The sequence below is a fragment of the Oncorhynchus gorbuscha genome, linkage group LG04 (assembly GCF_021184085.1).
Source record: "Oncorhynchus gorbuscha isolate QuinsamMale2020 ecotype Even-year linkage group LG04, OgorEven_v1.0, whole genome shotgun sequence".
NCBI classification, from domain to species: Eukaryota; Metazoa; Chordata; class Actinopteri; order Salmoniformes; family Salmonidae; genus Oncorhynchus; species Oncorhynchus gorbuscha.
This window is the reverse complement of record NC_060176.1, coordinates 47,363,329-47,384,310: the sequence shown is the minus strand read 5'-3', so window position 1 is coordinate 47,384,310 and position 20,982 is coordinate 47,363,329. Positions and strand designations below refer to the sequence as shown.

The 20,982-nt window shown below is 44.4% G+C and overlaps 1 protein-coding gene across 1 annotated transcript in view; it reads left to right on the top strand.

Moving 5' to 3' along the window:
- Positions 1-2,486: 2,486 nt before the first annotated feature.
- The window catches only part of LOC124034170 (histone acetyltransferase KAT6A-like), a 37,006-nt gene continuing 18,510 nt past the window's right edge, over positions 2,487-20,982 (top strand). Inside the window, exons 1-2 of the mRNA XM_046346974.1 lie at positions 2,487-2,652; positions 4,624-5,995. Of these exons, the coding sequence (XP_046202930.1) occupies positions 5,324-5,995 (672 nt within the window). The 5' untranslated portion in view covers positions 2,487-2,652; positions 4,624-5,323. The remainder of the gene's footprint in view (positions 2,653-4,623; positions 5,996-20,982) is intronic.

Sequence of the window (20,982 nt, the reverse complement as noted above, 5' to 3'; positions counted from 1 at the left end):
AACTGTTTGAGGTTGCGGACAGGTGTATTTTATACTGAAGTTCAAACAGGTGCCATTAATGCAGGTAACGAGTGGAGGACAGAGGAGCCTCTTAAAGAAGAAGTTACAGGTCTGCGAGAGCCAGAAATCTTGCTTGTTTGTAGGTGACCAAATACTTATTTTCCACCATAATTTGCAAATTAATTAATTAAAAATCCTACAATGTGATTTTCAGGATTTTTTTCCCTCATTTTGTCTGTCATAGTTGAAGTGTACCTATGATGAAAATTACAGGCCTCTCATCTTTTTAAGTGGGAGAACTTGCACAATTGGTGGCTGACTAAATACTTTTTTGCCCCACTGTATAAGCCCTTAATCAACAATGCAGCATCTGCCCGGTACAATTGAAACCGGGATTCACCAGTAAAGAGCATGCTTCTCCAGACTGCCAGTGGCCATCGAAGGTGAGCATTTGCCCACTGAAGTCAGTTACAATGCAGAACTGTAGTCTGGTTAAGATCCTCGTGAGGAAGATTAGCATGCAGATGAGCTTCCCTGAGACAATTTCTGACAGTTTGTGCATACATTCTTAGATTGAAAGTGTGGGTTTGCATATCAGCTGTCCGAGTGGCTCATCTCAGACCCCATTGCAGGTGAAGAAGCCGGATGTGGAGGTCCTAGGCTGGTGTGGATACACATGGTCTGCGGTTGTGAAGCCAGTTGGCCATATTGCCAAATTCTCTAAAATGACATTGGAGGTGGCTTATGGTAGATAAATTAACATTAAATGATCTGGCAACAGCTCTGGTGGACAATCTTTTAGTCAGCATTCCAAGTGCACACTCCCTCAAAACTTGAGACATCTGTGGCATTGTTGTGTGACAAAACTGCACATTTTAGTGGGCTTTTATTGTCCCCAACACAAGGTGCATCTGTGTAATGATCATGCTGTTTAATCAGCTTCTTAATATGCCTAAATGACTTACCTTACAGAATAATATGCAAATAAATAACATGATATTGTTTCAAGCAGGGTTGAAAGCAGCCCCCTTTCTGAAATGCAGACCATTCATAGGTGATATGATACCGAGGTGAAATTAGTTTTGTATTGGATATTCGGGTTTCTCTCGTCAACAGCTTTTGAACTACGCTTGCGATGACTATGAAGAAGGTATATTCTGAATCGGGTGGATGGAGAATAATCCACACCTAGAAAAACGTTTTTATAATATATTTTGGATTTCAATCTTCAGTACAAAGCATTTCATGAATCTGAATCTGATAGTGATGTATTCTGAATCAGGGTGGGGGGGGTCAAAAATCCACTGCTTTCTTTTTTTTTGGGGGGGGGTAGACTTAAAAAAAAAATCTTCTGGCTTTCAATCTTGAATAACTATTACACATAGCTTGCCAGGACAATGAACATTATATGTATATATGTCAGGGGAGGATGGACAAAAATCCACTGCTTTTTTGTTGTTGGTGAAAGTAAAACATTTTTTAGAAAATTTTCATTTTACTTTCAATATTCAATAGCTCTTACACAAAGTGTGCAATGACTATGAAAGTATATATTCTGAGTCAGTGGAGGATGGACAAAAAAATATATATAAAAAAGCTTGCCATTTGTGTAAGAGCTTTATGCAAGAAATATTAAAGATTGAAAGCCTGAAGAAAAACATGTATAATATTTATACTTTTGTCCATCCTCCCCTGACTCAGAATATATAATTTCATTGTGTAGGAGCTATCGATGATTGTAAATAGGGAAGAAAATGAAATTCCAACAAAAAAAAGCTGTGTATTTTTGTCCTCCCTACCCTGATTCAGAATATATCATTTACATAGTCATGGCAAGCTTTGTGTAAGAGCTATTGAAGGTTGAAATCCAAAATTATATTATTATGGTGTGGTTTACTGTTGCTTGGCATTGCGGGCAATTTACATAATCGTTTTTTTGTGGGAGGATAATAGCTGCCCACGTATCATAATCTGACTGGCGGAGAATAAGCGCTCAACATAAACAGATAGGCTTTGTCAAGTGATAGCCTACTAAGCATGGTCGGATATATAGTAACAAGCCCTCAACATTTAGGCCTATTTCGAGCACTGTATAAGTTGCTGGCTCATTCTCCTGCTCTAATAAATAACAGAGCTGCTGCAATAGATTGCAGAACCTACCTGGCTGTGTGGAGGGCTCTTGTTTGATCTTTAAATACCCTCTAACATTAAAACCACACTCAGTTGCTTTGATTTCTCTTACGAGCCAGCTGTAAGGCATAAATTCAGACGTTCCCCTAAACGGCAATATCCGTGTGCGCGCGCCCCAGTGGAGAAAGCAAGAACACCTATCCCTTCACCATCTGTCCCTTTCTTCCATTTCATGTGTTCAACCAATATCCACCCCTCACAGCTTCAACTCTGTTGTCCCCCCCCCCCTCTCCCCTTGCAGTGTATTTTCCTGTCCGGTCCACTAGGGTTTGCGTTTGAACGATGCAGACGGTCCCTTGCCCCGACTGTTCCCCCCTCCCCCACTAGCTGAGCTCCTGTTCCACTCAAAGATGGCGTCAGCTTTGGAGCCTCTGGTCTCTGGCTGCATTTTTGGGCTTGTTGTTGTCTCTGATTCGAATGAATTTTGGCACATTCTACTCGGCAACTCGACACGAAATCACGGTGAGTAGCGGCTAGTGGGGAGAGGATATTACAAGTTCTCCGAGCTTCCCTTTAAAACCCGAACTGGATCCGTCCTAGCTTTCTGGGAACCGCGAGAGGTAGAGGGAAAGGGGTACGGGAGATGAAGATCGCGAGGGGGGGGCCGTGGTTGGTTGGTTGGATGGAAGGAAGGAGGGGGCGAGTGAGTGAGTGAGTGAGCCGAGGCCTACTTCGCTCCAACGGCCTTGGCTTCACCGCAGGCACTCGGTGGGAGGGTGGGTGATGGAGGAAGGAAGTAGGGAGAGGTGAGAGTTATCTAGCGGTGTGTAGGGACGCGTCTTGCGGGGAAATATTTTCACCCAGAGCCGAGGCGGAGGCCGAGCGGCCATAGAACATGTCATGTTAATGGAACATTCTTCAAGCACTTTGAGATCTTCATGTTTGCACTTGCCGGATAGCGGTTATGGCCGTTTTGTAATTTACATTGTGCCTCGGCTTTGTAGGCCGTGATCTCACCGCGAATATCATCCATGACATTCTAAATGGGATTATTCCTTGTGATGGCTATGTGTTATTGTTTGAAGCCTCGGGCGTTGTATGAATCTGTCATTGTTGATTGTGTCAAAACACGGTTTTCCTTCACCGAGACTACACGTTGTTACTATTTTGAGCTATTTCGTCACTACTCCCAAGCAAATAACTTCAGTTCGCGGGAAGGTTTGTAACCACATAATTGCCTGACAATTCATATCAGTACTAGAGTGACGTAAAGAGCCAGAGCAGTAAATATTGAGAAAGTTAGGCACTTGGGGCTGTTTCATGGATCGCTAACGTTACTGTAACTAGCTGTGCTAACTGGAACGTTAACCACCAATCTGTTTTGACCGACACGGCTAACGTTAGCTAACTAACGATAGACACATGCTCAATGTTAGCCAGATAACGAACACAGCTACTAAGTCGCAGCATAGTTTTTAAACGATTTATCTTCATCAGTTACTGACTACCATACACATGTAATCAATGATCATGTTTATGTTGCGCATGGAGTAGAAAGCTAGCTAACGTTTGCATGCTTGCTGATATAAGGCACTTGAACACAACTAACGTTAGCCAACTAGCCATGAGAAGTGGCTTGCTGGTGTTCTGTGTGTTTGTTGCTATTTCAGTTGATTTGTTCTGCTATGCAAAGTGATAACCACGTTGCTTGGAGAAGTCATAATAACAAGTGTTCCTCACATGTGGCTAGTTTTCCCATAATCTGTGCAGTTGTGTTGTTATTACCTGCGTTCAATCTCTGTTTTCTAACCCAATTCATGATGTTGTGAAAAGTATATGAAGATACTGTACTAGTTATGTAGCATGTAAGTGTGGTGTGGCCTTCTCCACTATAGTGTTTGTGTTACTATCATCACAGTTATGAAAGTTACTGTAGTTTTGGGGATTAGACAAAAACATAGTGAACCAGACTTTGTAAAGTTACCTCCATTATCACAGTTGATTAGGTTTCCCTACTCACAGACACTAGTCTGGGACTGTCCGGAGCTACTGGTGAAGGAAGACAATGTTTAGATCTGGGTTTATGCCCTCTTTGCTCAGGGGTTTCTCTTCCCCACCTAAATGTGTTTTGTATCTCAAATCTTTAACCTTAATCTTTTAGCTTTTTATTTTGCACATGTCCTGTAATGTTGATCTAGACTTCAGGTAGCATGTATTTATCACATACAACACATGTGGGTTAACTGCTGCTGTTGTTTTGAGAAGTGTGTTTGTACATGTGCTCTGACAGGTTGCATTCAGTAAGCACTAAAGGAAGGAAATGTTTTGAAACGGCAGTATTACCTCAACTCCAATATAAATGTCATTTTAAGAAACTTTTTTTATTTATTATTACAATTTTTGTCTACCGATTGTGACCCAGTCTTGTTGCTGTCCCTCCTGCACATCATTTCTCTGACCCTGCCATATGTGTGTGCTCTTTTTTTTCCGCAGAGTGCATTTCCTGTTGAAGTGCAATTGGCATGAAGGTAATGAGCCCTCACTGCTCCATGGGGTGTGATATCTGTTCCCTTCCAGGCCTTAGAACAGGTGGATACCGCTAGGGAGAGAGGAAAGAGAACGACTAGAGAACGACTGGAGCCGCGTGGCTGAAAGACATTTAAGTCCTCCTGGACTTCCCAAACACTACAACTGATCTTCAACTCAAGATGATGGTCACAGTTTCAAACATCACATTGAGAGCCTGTTATTTACATTGATTGGAGACTGAATCAACAGGTTTCTATCTGTTTCTCCCTCTGTCCTTTTGAAACAGGCAGTAGTTTGAGATACCCAAGTGTTATTGTGAAAGCCGCCGTAGTGTGCGAGTCAGTCCTCCACAGCTCCAGAGTTAGTGTAGTATCTGGTGCTCCACGACACTGCTCTCCCTCAGGCTAACTGACCCTACCGGGAGAGGGTAGTGGGTGACCAGGTTTTATTTGGGGGGGGTGGGTGGGGTGGGCTATGCTATGGTGAGCTGCTCCCTGCCGTGCTGCTCGTGCTTAGGCTCTGAGGGACTCTGTGCAGCCCCGGGACAAAGGCTAGTCCTTGGGCAGAGGGGCGAGGAGGCGGCGGCTTAGGCCGCAGGACGCTTACCTTTTGCCCGCCACGGGTGTTAGCGTGTGTGTCGTCATCGTGACCTCCAGCCACAGCCATGGTGAAGCTGGCCAACCCGATGTACACCACCTGGATCCTGGAGGCCATCAAGAAGGTGAAGAAGCAGAAGCAGAGGCCGTCGGAGGAAAGGATATGCAACGCTGTGTCCATGTCCCACGGGCTGGACCGCAAGACTGTACTGGAACAGCTGGAGCTCAGCGTCAAGGATGGAACTATTCTCAAAGTGTCTAACAAGGGGCTCAACTCCTACAAGGACCCAGAGAATCCCGGCCGCTTGGCCTTTCCCAAGCCCTGCCTGGGCAGCGGTGAAGGGGAAGGAGACGGAGAGGATGGTCATCATGAGGATGGGGGTCATGGGGGAAGCCACCATCACTCTGGGAAGAAACCAGGACTGGACTGGAACAAGCTGATCAAGCGTTCCCTGGAGGGGCTTCATGAGACAGGGGGCTCCACCCTAAAGAGTGTTGAGCGCTTCCTCAAGTGCCAGGGTGACGTGGCAGCCTACCTGTCCGGCAGTGGCTCCATGGGGCCCGGCCTGTTCCACCAGCAGCTGAGGGTTGCGCTGAAGCGGGCGTGTGCCCACGGTAGAGTGGCCAAGAATGGGCTGCTGTTCCGCCTCATCAGCCGCAGCTCCCAGTCAGATGGGACGGGTACTGTGGTGCTGGACTCCCTGCCGCCCGTCCGCCTCCTGCCACACGAGAAGGACAAGGTAAGCCGCACACCGTCCCATACATCTACATTCTCTTCCTCAATGTAATGTCTCTTTGTAAACATGCGCAGTGTAAGTGTAAAAGGTTAACCGTTAAAAGAGCAATTGGTAATTTATTTGTCCTTTGTGGCAGTGGGAAGAAATAAACAATCAAGGCTGAAGGCAGAACACCCACCACACGATCAATCTCAGCAGGGCTCAACCTTTATTCTGAATAGTAGATTCCATGTCGTGGTAAGGCTGCCAGGGAAGACGCCTAAAATGTTACTTTATCACGTGTAATTAGTAGCCAGGTCAGGCAGCCAGGCAGTAGAGTTTGGCAACCCACAAAGCTGAGCCTGGAACTTAGTTTCATTTTTACCCAGTCAGTGCACTGTACTCTCACAAAATCCCTTGCTTCTTTTTAGGGAAATAACTTACATTTTTAGGGAAATAAGATTGCATGATCAATAGGTTTGCACGCCGTGGGTTGACTGATAATGTCGTTGCTGGAGTGAGTGGTCACTGGTGTCAAATCATTTTCGTAGATAGGAGCGTGAATATAGGCAAGGGACGAGACGAGATGTGTTGCATGTCTCTGTGTGATTAACATGACCCTAAAGCCACACACTGTTGCTAAATTGACTCCCAATTTTGAGACGCTTGACCCGGAAGACCGTTGGAGAGCTGTGAGAGAGAGACCTTAGACAGCAGTCTGTTTTAATCCCTATGTGAGCGTACAAGAGGTCGGTCCACATGTAGCTCCATGGGGGGGGGGGACAAGCGTATCATCGCTGTGGCAGTCAGTGGGTCGATTCGACCTGTGTGTATTCGGAGCCCTGGCTTGGGCACAGAGTACCAGGGCTTTCAGTGTCTCTTTCAGGGGGCCAGCGATGGGTCTGGGCGTAGTGGTGGCGTGTCGCATGCTCCACGAGGCAGCAGGAGTGAGGGAGCGCCGTGCAAGGCGGATGAGCTTAGTGCTCTCTGGTCGGCTGCCAGGGGCGAGGGCTGCTCTCCAACCTTCTGTCTCAGGCATGCAGCAAGAGGAGAAAGAGAGGGGAGGAGGAGGTCAGGGAAGATTCACATGGCGCCATAGCGAGCGTCCTGCTGGGGCGAGAGCGACTGGCGACCAGCTGCAGGGCTGCTCCCTGTCAGGAGCTGTCAGGAGATGAGAGGAAGAGTGTGTGTGTGGGAGAGAGAAAAAAAAACAGGAAGAGCAGAGGAAGAGGCCTGGCTGACGCATGCCCTGGGCCACCTTACCCAGTCACGAAGAGGGAGGGAGGGAGAGAGAAAAGAGACTGAGACAGTGGCAGAGGAGCAGACATGCAGGCCAGTACGGTGCCAGAAGACACACCCACAGGGTAACCTGACAGTCCGCAGCCGGATGGGCACTAACCTCTCCTACTACCCAGGGGCAGGACCGCACATAGCTAACATGCATAACACCCATTGCATGCGTTCATGCACACATATAAACGCATGGCATGCACTGTGAACAAACACAAGTGCGTGCAAGCTGACATACTGTACACACACATGCACCCCTACAGTAATGCATACAGTACACACACATATCAGCCATCAGTTGGAATTGTGGAAGGGTGGAAATGTAACTTTTTGGTCCAGCTGCTGCAGCGGGTGGTAGATGACCAAATGTTACCAGGCACTCACATTTGTTTTTCAGCAGGTGAATAAATTATGAGCTAAATCACAGAAAACTCACGCACATGTTTTGTAACATTAAAACAACAGTTAATGACTTTTTTTTTTTTTTTTGATTGATTGATTGAAAGTGATTTCAAAGGAAAACCCAGAACATGACAGACAGAAGTGGATATCAGTGTGTGTTATTGACCCATTTCAGTGGGCAAGAGCGCCACCTTTCTCTCTCTATTGTTTGAACCAAATATTGAACCTATGCTGCAGCTGTACCCCATCCTGCTTTCACCACTGTACCATTTGAGATTATCTCATCCAAAACTGACACATACACCATTTAAAAAAATGATTATTATAGATTTTTTTTTACATGGGGGCTTTGTTTAATAAGAAAATTATAAAATAACTGCGCCCAACTGCTCTGTGTGACCAACTGTCAGTGTGGCTGGGAGGAATAGACATTCTACCAGGGGATGTCAAAATCTACCAGCATGTGTCTGGTGTTAATGTCCCACCCAGGATGTAGTGTATAGTGATTTGAAAGGTCCTGCCCTTGCCCCTCCAGACAGACTTTGTTGTGACTGGGGGTGTTGTAAATCTCTGCTCTACTCTGCCGTGCAAGGTGGCTTGTCTCGTGTGGGCTTCGGGTTCATTCTGCAGGGTTGGGTCCCGATGGCACCCTATCCCCTACACAGTGCACTGCTTTTGATCAGAGCCCTAAGGGCCCCAGTCAAAAGTAGTACCCAATAAAGGGAATAGGGTGCCATTTGGGATGCACCCTGGGATTAGAGTGGTGTGAGCAGCCAGGAGTCATATGCCTGGCTGACTGACCGGCTGACTGATTGGCTGGCTTTCTGGCTCGAGGGCTGTGTAGGCTAACGCACTACAGACCCTCTGGCACAGATGGGCCTCTGCTGAAGACTGATCAGACTTTGACTTAGTTGAATGACTTTCATAGTGTGTTAACGGGCTCTTTCGTTGTAGTGTTCATGTGTTGCTTGGAGGCGTTGCATGGTGAACCATGGGTGTACTGCTACTACAACAGCTGCCAGTCTTGGGGAGAGTTATTTGAATGTTTCTCTTTGGCATTCACACAACCTCCACTCCAGACAGCTCTGTTCCTCTTATGCTGCTATTTGCAGTATTCAAGTAGCCGTCTCTCCATATCTCAGCTATAGAGCCTCTCTCTCCACTTCCTGTCCTCTAGCTAGCCCCACTGTGTTTGTGTGTGGCTGGTGGGGTGTGACGCGACACTCACACTTCTCTCACTCTCTCACTCAGGCGAAGTCTCATCAATGCCATATTGCCTGCATGATTGCTATGGGTTGTGATTTAGAAAGGGAAGGGGTGGGTGAGGGGAGAGGAGAGGAGGAAAGGAGGGGAAATAAAACATAACAAATGAATAAGCCTCGGCTTTGACCCAATTGCAGGGGAGATTTGTGTACTCGACACCCAAATGACTGTCGCCCAGCTCCATTCAAACAGGATCGCAGACCCACTCGCTCTCCCCCTATTAGGAGGTCACTGGTGGGCCAGATTGGGGGAGGCGAGGGGTGTGTGGAGTCATCCAAGGGTCACGGATATATACATGGGAAATCTCTGCTTTTCCTGAGGTGAGCCACCCATAGCTGGCTGTAGTTATGAGCCTAATGGGCCATTAGGAGGCTAGTGGACGGGGATATGATGGGGATGGGCCTGAGTCTGTTGTCGGGAAGAGCGGTGAGGTGAAGAGCGATTATGGCCCCGCGCTTGCCCTTTTCACAGCAGCTGGACCCAGGAGAAGCAGAGTTCTCCTCACTGACGTTGCCGTGTCACTGGAGGGACGACAACTGAAACGACACTGACCGGGGTGGTGGTGTTCCGCGACCTCGTGGGCTTTGTTCTGTCAGCTAGCATGGTGGCTGTCTACCTATGAATGAGCTGTACTGTAGAACCATGATCATAATAACAATAATACCCCACAACAGATTTCTTTACTGTGCTTTTACTTTCAATATATATATTATTTGGCCTAATTTGATCTTTATCCCATTCACTTTCAAAACGTAATTGCATACGCATGTACTGCTCGCCCTGTGTAGGTTAGGCTAATTACTGAAACCTCTCGCATAGATGTTAGCTGTCCTTCGCTTTTTTAGCGAACATTACAACATTACAATCTAGTGTTTTCTTTCTAGTGTTTTCTTTCTGCTCAAGGTTGAAGGAGGAGCGCTACACAGGACACGAATACAAAATACCAGTAAACATTGATTATGTGCCCTGGGTCAATGCAGTCTCCCCACCACTACGTCATTGTCTCTCTCTCTGTGTCTGTGTGTGTGTGTGTGTGTGTGTGGTGTGTGTGTGTGGCGCCGTCCAGGTCAGAGAGGTGGCCGGGCAGAGTACTTTATTCAACCTCTATTTAACAAGGCAAGTCAGTTAAGAACAAAGCAATTTCTCTTAGTAGTGGACACCATTGGGGTCAAGAGAGAGGACCATCTTTCAGGGCCGTGATGGCAATGTCTTTGAAGCCTTTTTGGGTAGTGGTTGACAATAGAGCAGATATATTAGCAGACTACTAAACCAATGGAACAAGTAGGTTTGAGGAAAACATTCACAGCCAATACAGGGCTGATATTTGGTAGTGAACGAAACCATCTTATAGGGAGGTGTATGGAGTCTAGGGAAGTTTAGGTTGATTTACTTTGGAGGCAGCCATTGTTTACCTTTTTAACCAACACATCACCCGGTGTCCTTAGAGAGGAGACATAACTTTTTTATTTTTACAATATTTTATTTTAGCAGGAAAAATATTACTCCCAGTAAAAAAAAAATATCCTCCATTGGAAAGGTTTGAATTTGAGTTGTCTAACAAACGCACGCATACATCTACACACACCTGCTTATACAGACAGCAACAGCACAGCCTCCATATAATTCCTTTCAGAATAATAATGTAGAGCTCTCTATACTTGCTCACAATATTGCTTGGTCGCCCTGTCCTGAGGTGTAATTTTTAAATTTTATTTATCTGTTATTTTACCAGGTAAGTTGACTGAGAACACGTTCTCATTTGCAGCAACGCCCTGGGGAATAGTAACAGGGGAGAGGGGGATGAATGAGCCAATTGTAAACTGGGGATTATTAGGTGACCGTGATGGATTGAAGGCCAGATTGGGAATTTAGCCAGGACACCGGGGTTAACTTCTTATGGTATAGGGGACGCTTGCGTCCCACTTGGCCAAAAGCCAGGGAAAATGCAGCGCGGCAAAATCAAATAAAATCATATAAAAATCAAACTTTTATTAAATCACACATGTAAGATACTAAATTAAAGCTACACTCGTTGTGAGTCCAGCCAACATGTCAGATTTTAAAAAGGCTTTTCGGCGAAAGCATAAGAAGCTATTATCTGATGATAGCACAACAGTAAACAAAGAGTAGCATATTTCAACCCTGCGGGCGCTACACAAAACGCAGAGGTAAAATATAAAACATGCCTTACCTTTGACGAGTTTCTTTTGTTGGCACTCTAATATGTCCCATAAACATCACAATTGGTCCTTTTGTTCGATTAATTATGTCCATATATGTCCAAAATGTAAATTTATTTGGCGTGTTTGATTCAGAAAAAACAGCTTCCAAATTGCGCAACGTCACTACAAAATATTTCAAAAGTTGCCTGTAAACTTTGCCAAAACATTTCAAACTACTTTTGTAATACAACTTAAATATTTTTAAACATTAATAATCGATCAAATTGAAGACGGGTCTATCTGTTTTCAATAGAGGACGAGAGGAAACTAACACTACTTGTCATGTCTTGGCCAATTCTCAACAGTGTTACCCATTTCCTAGATGGCCGTACTTCTTCATTGCACAAAGGAATAACCTCAACCAAATTCCAAAGACTGGTGACATTCAGTGGAAGCAGTAGGAACTGAAAACAAGTGCATAAGAAATATAATTTCTCAATGAGAATTCACTGAACAGACGGAGACCTCAAAAAAAAAAGAATCTGAACGGTTAGTCCTCTGGGTTTTGTTATACTCACAGACATGATTCAAACTGTTTTAGAAACTTCAGTGTTTTCTATCCAAATCTACTAATAATATGCATATCTTATATTCCTGGCATGAGTTGCAGGAAGTTGAAATTGGGCACCCTATTTATCCAAAAGTGAAAATGCTGCCCCCTATACCTTAAGAAGTTTTTAACACCCCTACTCTTACGATAAGTGCCATGGGATCTTTAATGACCTCAGAGAGTCAGGACACCCGTTTAACGTCCCAGCCGAAAGACTGCACCCTACACAGGACAGTGTCCCCAATCACTGCCCTGGGGCATTGGGATATTTATTTTTAGACCAGAGGAAAGAGTGCCTCCTACTGTCCTTCCAACACCACTTCCAGCAGCATCTGGTCTCCCATCCAGGAACTAACCAGGACCAACCCTGCATAGCTTCAGAAGCAAGCCAGCAGTGGTATATGCAGGGTGGTATGCTGCTGCTGGCAAAATTTGAATATGCTTCTACTCTGTGCTCAGTCCACGTCCGTTGACCTATTCTTCACTCGGGCAATGATATTTCCTTGTGGACGTATTTAGCCTATGCTTGGACTCTAAATAGGGGTGTATTATGAACAGGTTGTTAGTGATGGTGTGTCACTATTATAATCTAACAGAGCTCATATTTCACTGGCTAGGTGTTCCCACTTTCCACATTCACACCAGAGGTGCTAACATTAACACCCAGACACACATCATCTGGACAATAGTCTGGCGGAGAGCCATTATCAGACTGACTGAAGATAAAGTGGTTAGGGAGGGAGAGAGCGATGAGAATGTTTGTTTGTTGCTGGGAGTGACTGGACCTGTAATCCAGCAAATGGGGTCAATGTGTTCTCCATCTGGGAAGTATTTTGCTGCCACACACACCACACATGGCCAATTTGTACCTTTTTGATACAGGGGATTTACCCTTGTTACCTCGTTAATCTCACAACTGTACGGTGCCCCACTGCTTCCAACAGCTAGACTGGCAGGAAACATGTCTATTTCAACTGAAACCCCAACACGTGTAATAATATGGTCATGTAGTTCATCCAAATGGATTTTGTCCGTTTTACGGCTTTTCAGAATGTGGTCCACTAGTCCGTGCAGGAGTCAAACCCACTACTCGGGTGTTCCTAACAGCATTCTCCACTCAACCAACTGAGCCATCGAACCATGTTTTATTACTCCACCGTCAGTTGAAGTCGGAAGTTTACATAGACTCGTTTTTCAACCACTCCACAAATTCCTTGTTAACAAACTATCATTTTGGCAAGTCTGTTAGGACATCTACCTTGTGCATGACACAAGTAATTTTTCCAACAGTTTTTTACAGACACAGTGATTTATAAGTGAAATAATCCATCACAATTACAGTGAGTCAGATGTTTACATACACTAAGTTGACTGTGCCTTTTTAAACAGCTTAGTAAATTCCAGAAAATGATGTCATTGCTTTAGAAGCTTCTGATAGACTAATTGACATCATTTGAGTCAATTGGAGGTGTACCTGTGGATATATTTCAAGGCCGACCTTCCAACTCAGTGCCTCTTTGCTTGACATCATGGGAAAATCAAAAGAAATCAGCCAAGTCCTCGTTTTTGGACCTTCACAAGTCTGGTTCATCCTTGGGAGCAATTTTCAAATGCTTGAAGGTACCACATTAATCTGTACAAACAATAGTATCACAAAGCCCTGACCTCAATCCCATAGAACATTTGTGGGCAGATCTGAAAAAGTGTTTTCGCAAGGAGGCCTACAAACCTGACTTCGTTACACCAGCTCTGTCAGGAGGAATGGGCCAAAATTCACCCAACTTATTGTGGGAAGCTTGTGGAAGGCTACCCGAAATGTTTGACCCAAGTTAAACAATTTAAAGGCAATGCTACCAAATACTAATCGAGTGTATGTAAGCTCCTACTGGGAATGTGTTGAAAGAAACAAAAGCTGACATTTCACTTTCTTAAAATAAAGTGGCGATCCTGACTGACCTAAGACAGGGAATTTTTAACTAGGATGAAATGTCAGGAATTGTGACAAAGTGAGTTTAAATGTATTTGGCTAAGTTGTAAGAGCGTCTGCTAAATGACTTAAATGTAAATGTATGTAAACCTCCGACTTCAACTGTATGTTAAGTAGTCCTCCTTCATTCCATATTCCTGCTATGGCCAAGTGGGCGTGCGTGTCTGTGTGTGTGTGTATTTCTCGTGACGTGAGTGTGCGAGCGAGCAGTGTGTAACAATGATCAATGAGGTTGTGTTAAGAGGTTTGGGTCTGTATTGGGGAGGTGGCTGCCCGGCACCACCTGGTTGGACATTGAGATGGGTTTCACATGTTAATGAGAACCTTGACTTGAGAGGAGACAAGGACAACAGGACAGCTTTTCTCATTCCCCCCCCCCCATCCTTATCCTCCCATCCTCTCTTCATTGCTCTCTCTTTCATTATCTCCCTCCACCTCTTACACCCAGTACCACTGCAAATGGCCAAGGAGAAACCAGGCCATTCTCACAGTACATCTCTCAGCTAGTGTATTGTACACCCCACACATCTGCCCCCGTAGCATGGGCCAGTGTATCTTTCACATCTAATCTGTGGAAAATGCAGTCCTACAAACCTTTCTATCAGCTAGGCTTTGTTTATGCTCAAGTGTAGGCCCTTAGTGATACAGAGGGTAAGACGTGTCAGGATAGAGATGGAGACTCTCCCTGCCCGTCTCGGTATAAAGGACCTGAGCCCTCACTCTAACCTGAAGGACGTGTTTTGGTCTCTGTCTGCTAGTTGTTGTTCAAGTCGAGCGGGTAGATTACTCTGTTGGCATGGTGAGACGTTATAGGCGTGTCTGTGTTGTGACTAACTGGTGTTTCCTGTTGAAATCATCTCTCTTATCTAGTGTGCATAGTAGCATAGAGGTCACACACACACAGAGAGACAGAGGTTTAAAAATATGCCCAGCAGTAGTCCGATGTTAGTCTTAGGTTTCCCTCCTTTTTTACTTTACTAACGTGACAAATGTTGGCTTTTGAAATAAAGAAAGCAAACCTCATGAGGATTTTAAAGGAAATGTAGGCCTATTCCATTTCTCCCACACATATCTTGGAAAACGATTAGCTCTTTTGTATCTTTTGGATTATTTTAGTCAGTCAGACAGTAATTAGTCATGTCACAAATTAAACCCTGCACTGTAATGTTTGTATGAAACACGATGCCTGGACTCTGCCTGGGCTAGTTACTCGCGGAGAAAGCAAACGAGTGTGAGAGAGCACAGACACAGGTCAATCACTTCCCTCCCGCTGAACTGGCAGGAATGATTGGGAGGCTGCACAAAGGGCTGCTGCCATATTTTCTCTCTTCCTCTCGCTTTCTTTCTCTCTCTCTCTCTCTCTCTGTGTCTCTGTGTGTTTGTGGTGTGATGAGAGGTGTCCCTGTATGGAAAGCGGGAGCCTGAGTCTGAGATAAATGAACTCAATAAATCAAGCTCTTCAGCCCGTCTCTCCTTACTCCCTGCCTGGACTTGCTCCTTCCCTCTTCCCTCCCCGTGTTGAGCTATGGCCAGCCAGGAATATCTTTGTACCTGCCCCAGCCCCAAACCTGTACCCTAGCGCCAGCCCTATATTCTAACCCCAGTCCAGGCCGCCTACCTCCCAGCCCCCTTTAGTCATCAGCAGGGCTCGAATTTCTCGGCGGCCATCGATGCCGCTTTGTGACCGAAATGCCCCCTCCCCCCGATTAAAAAATCATGCCGTGTGGCCATTGTTCCCTTGGACTGGATATAATATTCATAATTCCCTTCTCCCGGCTGCCAATCGCCGTAGCCTACTCCGAAGCACCTCACACTCGCATGGCTCTCTCCGATATCTCAATTCTTATTAGCCAATACCCATCACGTGATTGGGTCCTTCTCACAGGCATTGCAGCTCCGAAGTAGGCTACAAGTGAAGCCAGACACATTGAGGATGGAACGGTGCACGTCCTTATTGAATTTCGAGGTGCATGTTGAAGATGATAGAACGGTCCACGTTAACTTTTCTTCAGCCAATAAGATGAGTAGGTCTAACAAACAGTAAAAACACTAGCCTATGTCAATCTACTATCCCCCACAGTACAAAAGTTGACCTATTCTATTGGTCAGCTTGTCCTTCTGTGTGAAATATAAATATTCCAAACATACACTGGGACAATTGTTGGATGCGATAGATCCCAAATAATACTACCACTGTACATAAAAAATAAAAACATAAATAACAGGCTGATGCAACAGATCAGAACGTTTAGCTTAAAATGTTGCTAAACTATTAGGCTATTTGCTCACATTTTATAAACGTAGCAATGCGCACATGGCAGTATAAGCGCAAATGTTCCCAAATGCAATTAGCGGGCAAACACAGTTCTCAAAAGTACACCGCAAATGCAAGAGGTTTGATATGGCTGAGATGAAAGTATCAAAACAAAATGTAGAATGAGGGAAGATCTAAAGAAGCGACCACAAGCATGGCCTTTTAATATGACTAGGATTGTGTCTTTGGCTGCTGGACAACGAAGGACAGTTGGGAACATGAGAGAATTGCTGGTTTCAACGGCATATGAGGAAGTGTTTATAAAATAATACTTTTAACATTCCTATGGCCGGAACATGGTAAGACATGCCCCATAAAATGACAAAACATTGAGGTTTTAAGTAATTACGTTTATGGTTTAATAGTTTCAAAATGTTGGCTGCCTCCACTCCGATTGCAGTGCAAAACAGGCATTGGCCTTTTTCTCCTATCGGAACGAACAGTGTCTCAAGTATGTCACAGAATTGAGCCTTTACATATTAATAGTTATCCTACATTCTTTTTGTAAAACACGACTGGTGTTTAGCCTACAAAGATATAAATGCAACATGCTTCAAATTCAAATATTTTACTGAGTTATAGTTCATATGAAGAAATCGGTCAATTGAAATAAATGTAATTAAGCCCCAATCTATGGATTTCACATAACTGGGATTTTACAAAACTGGGAATACAGATATGCCAAAACAAATGCCTCAAATTGAGATGGCTTGGGATGAGTTAGACCGCAGAGTGAAAGAAAAGCAGCCAACAAGTGCTCAGCATATGTGGGAACTCCTTCAAGACTGTTGGAAAAGAATTCCAGGTGAAGCTGGTTGAGAGAATGCCAAGCGTGTGCAAAGCTGTCAAGGCAAAGGGTGGCTACTTTGAAGAATCTCAAATATAAAATATATTTGGATTTGTTGAACTTTTTTTGGTTACTTCACGATGCCATTTCATAATTTTGATGTTTTTATGATTATTCTACAATGTAGAAAATAGTCCAAATAAAAACCCTTGAATGAGTAGGTGTTCTAAAACTTTTGACTGTGTGTGTCAAATCAAATTTTATTGGTCACATACACATGGTTAGCAGATGTTAATGTGAGAGTAGAGAATTGCTTGTGCTTCTAGTTCCGGCAGTGCAGTAATATCTAACAAGCACGCTAACAAATTCACAAAGACTACTTTATACACAAATGTAAGGGATGAATATGTACATGTAAATCTATGGATAAGCGTTGGCCGTGCGTCATAGGCAAGATGCTGTAGATGGTATTGAATGTGGTAGAGGTCGACCGATTTATGATTTTTTTTTCAACGCCAGGACCAAAAAAACGATACCGATTAATCAGATGATTTTAATTTTAATATTAAATTTGTAATAATGACAATTACAACAATACTGAATGAACAGTTATTTTAACTTAATATAATACATCAATAAAATCAATTTAGTCTCAAGTAAATAATTAAACATGTTCAATTTGGTTTATATAATGCAAAAACAAAGTGTTGGAGAAGAAAGTAAAAGTGCAATATGTGCTAACGTTTCAGTTCCTTGCTCAGAACATGAGAACATGTGAAAGCTAGTGTTTCCTTTTTAACATGAGTCTTCAATATTCCCAGGTAAGAAGTTTTAGATTGTAGTTATTATAGGAATTATATGACTATTTCCCTCTATACCATTTGTATTTCATTAACCTTTGACTATTGGATGTTCTTATAGGCACTTCAGTATTGCCAGTGTAACAGTATAGCTTCCGTCCCTCTCCTCGATCCTCCCTGGGCTCGAAACAGCAACACAACAGCAACAGCCGTCATCGAAGCAGCGATACCCATCCAGAGTAAGGGGAACAACTACCAGAAGGCTAAGTGCGAGTGACGTATGAAACGCTGTTAGCGCACGCTAACTGGCTAGCCATTTCACTTGGGTTACACCAGCCTCATCTCGGGAGTTGATAGGCTTGAAGTCATAAACAGCGCAATGCTTGACGCACAACGCACGAAAGTGCTGTTTGAATGAATGTTTACGCGCCTGCTTCTGCCAACCACCGCTCAGTCAGATACTTAGATACTTGTATGATTGTATGCTCAGTCAGATTATATGCAACAAAGGACACTCTAAACAATATCTAGTAATATCATTAACCATGTGTAGTTAACAAGTGATTATGATTGATTGTTTTTTATAAGATAAGTTTAATGCTAGCTAGCAACTTAACTTGGCTTACTGCATTCACGTAACAGGCAGTCTCCTTGTGGAGTGCAACGAGAGAGAGGCAGGCCGTTATTGCTTTGGACTAATTAACCAAGGTTGCAAGATTGAATCCCCCGAGCTGACGAGGTGAAAATCTGTCGTTCTGCCCCTGAACAAGGCAGTTAACCCACCGTTCCTAGGCCGTCATTGAAAATAAGAATGTGTTCTTAACTGACTTGCCTAGTTAAATAAAGGTATATAAAAATAAATAAAAATCTGCAAATTGGCTCCCAAAAATACCCATTTCCGATATGAAAACTTGAAATTGGCCCTAATTCATCGGTCGACCTCTAGAATGCAGTATATACATATGAGATGAGTAATGTAGGATATGTAGACATTATTAAAGTATACACGGCTGTGACTATAATCGAAGAGAATTCTCTTGGTAGAGAATGCAGTTTGCATTTGATTGTAAGGAATTCTAGGTCGGGTGAACAAAAGGACTTGAGTTCCTGTTTGTTGTCATGATTACACCATAAGGCATACAACCCCCGCCCTTCTTCTTACCAAAGAGTTGTTTGTTTCTGTCGGCGCAATGTGCTAAGAAACCGGGTGGCTGTACCGACTCTGACAACATATCCTGAGTGAGCCATGTTTCTGCGAAAGAGAATGTTACATTCTCTGTCTCTCTGGATGGCAACTCGTGCCATAATTTTGTCCACCTTGTTGTCTAGATAGTGGTGAATGACATGCTCGGAAGTGGTGTATGACATGCTCACCTTCTGCCTATCCTGCGGCGACCGCGTTGTTTTTGGATCGGCCTCTGGGATAAGATCCCATGTCCAGGGTGGAGGTCCGAACAGAGGATCGTGTGCGTATGTATGTTTATAAGTAATGACAAAGTATGTGGAGACCTGTTCATCGAACAGCTCATTCCAAAATAATGGGCATTAATAAGGAGTTGGTACCCCTTTTATGCTTTAATAGCCTCCACTCTTCTGGGAAGGCTTTCCACAAGATGTTGGAATATTGCTGTGGGGACTTCCATTCATCCACGAGCATTAGTGTGGTTGGGCAATTGGGCCTGGCTCGCGGTCGGCGTTCCAATTCACCCCAAAAGTGTTCGATGGGGTTGAGGTCAGGGTTCTGTGCAGGCCAGTCAAGTTCTTCCACACCGATCTCGACAAACCATTTCTGTATGGACCCCGCTTTGTGCACGGGGGCATTGTCATGCTGAAACAGGAAAGGGCCTTCCCCAAACTGTTGGAAGCACAGAATTGCCTAGACTGTCATAGTACTGTATTTTGTAGCATTAAGAGGCATAGCCCGTTATTCTTCCTCCACCAAACTTTACAGTTGACGCTATGCATGTAGCGTTCTCCTGGCGTCCACCTAACCCAGATTTGTCTGACAGACTGCTAGATGGTGAAGTGTGATTCATGACGGCAATCTTTACACCGCTCCAACTGACACTTGGCATTGCGCATGGTGATCTTAGGCTTGTGTGCGGCTGCTCGGCCATGGAAACCTGTTTCACAAAGCTCCCGATGAACAGTACTTGTGCTGACGTTGCTTCCAGAGGCAGTTTTGAACTTGGTAATGAGTGTTGCAACTGAGGACAGATGATTTGTACATGCCACGCGCTTCAGCACTCGGCGGTCCTGTACTTTGACCCTGTGTGGCCTACCACTTTGCAGCAGAGCCGTTGTTTCCACTTCACAACAACAGCCCTTACAGTTGACCGGGGCATCTCTAGCAGGGAAGACTTTTGACGAACTGAGGTGGTGTCCTATGACGGTGCCACGTTGAATGTCACTGAGCTCTTCAGTAAGCAACAGGTGTCCGCAACGGGTCTGCCTGAAATTGCCGACTCTACTAATTTGAAGCGGTGTCCACATACACATTATATACAAAAGTATATGTAATTAAGTGTCATTATTGCTAAAATATACCATGAGGCAAGGCTTAGCTCTCGCAGATACAATTTTTTTCAAGAATGGGTTATTTGACCATTTTCATGCGCCTCCCTCATGTCCGCATAGGTCTGTACATGACAGGCTGTAGCCAAAGGCTTTCACCTACACTTTGACATTTAGGCTCATTCTTTATGTACATTTACATACACTTGTGTTTTTCTTAACAGAATGAATAGCTACTGTTTCGGGGTTTTCAAATCAATTTAATTGGCTATTTTGGTTAGTGGCCTTGGTGCCCTAGCACCTCCCTTGAAGGTCAAACTGCCTAAAATCACAAAATTCCAGGCCTGGTCATCAGCCTCCCTCCACCACTGGCTACCCCCCTGGGCGCTGTGTAGCTGCCCTGCGAGAGGGAGAGTTTGTGTGTGGATGAGTTTGTGTGTGTCTGTCTATGCATGTTTGTGTGTGTCTCAAACAGGTTCATGGGTCACTATCTTCTCCTGCTCCATGCTAAAAGATTTATGGTGTCCCAGAAGTGAATGTCAAGACTGCGTGCTACAGAATAAGCATCGGAACAGAACAGGGCCTTTAGTGGTGCTCACGCCGCAGAGCTGCTCTGGAAATGATATGGGAATCCAGTTGAGTGGAACAAAGACCCCTGGGTAGTGTAGTAACTATCACCTCTGGGCTCTTATGTATCAAGCGTCTCAGTTGGTGTGCTGATCTAGCTAGGATCAGGTCCCCGTGTCCATACATTCTAATTTAAAAGGCAAAACTGTCTCCTAGATCGTCAGTTATAACCTGAGAATATAGGCAGTTTCTCATCATCATCATAGCCTTTAATGGTCATCTGTTAGGTCACAACGTCATCACCAGGGAATAGTC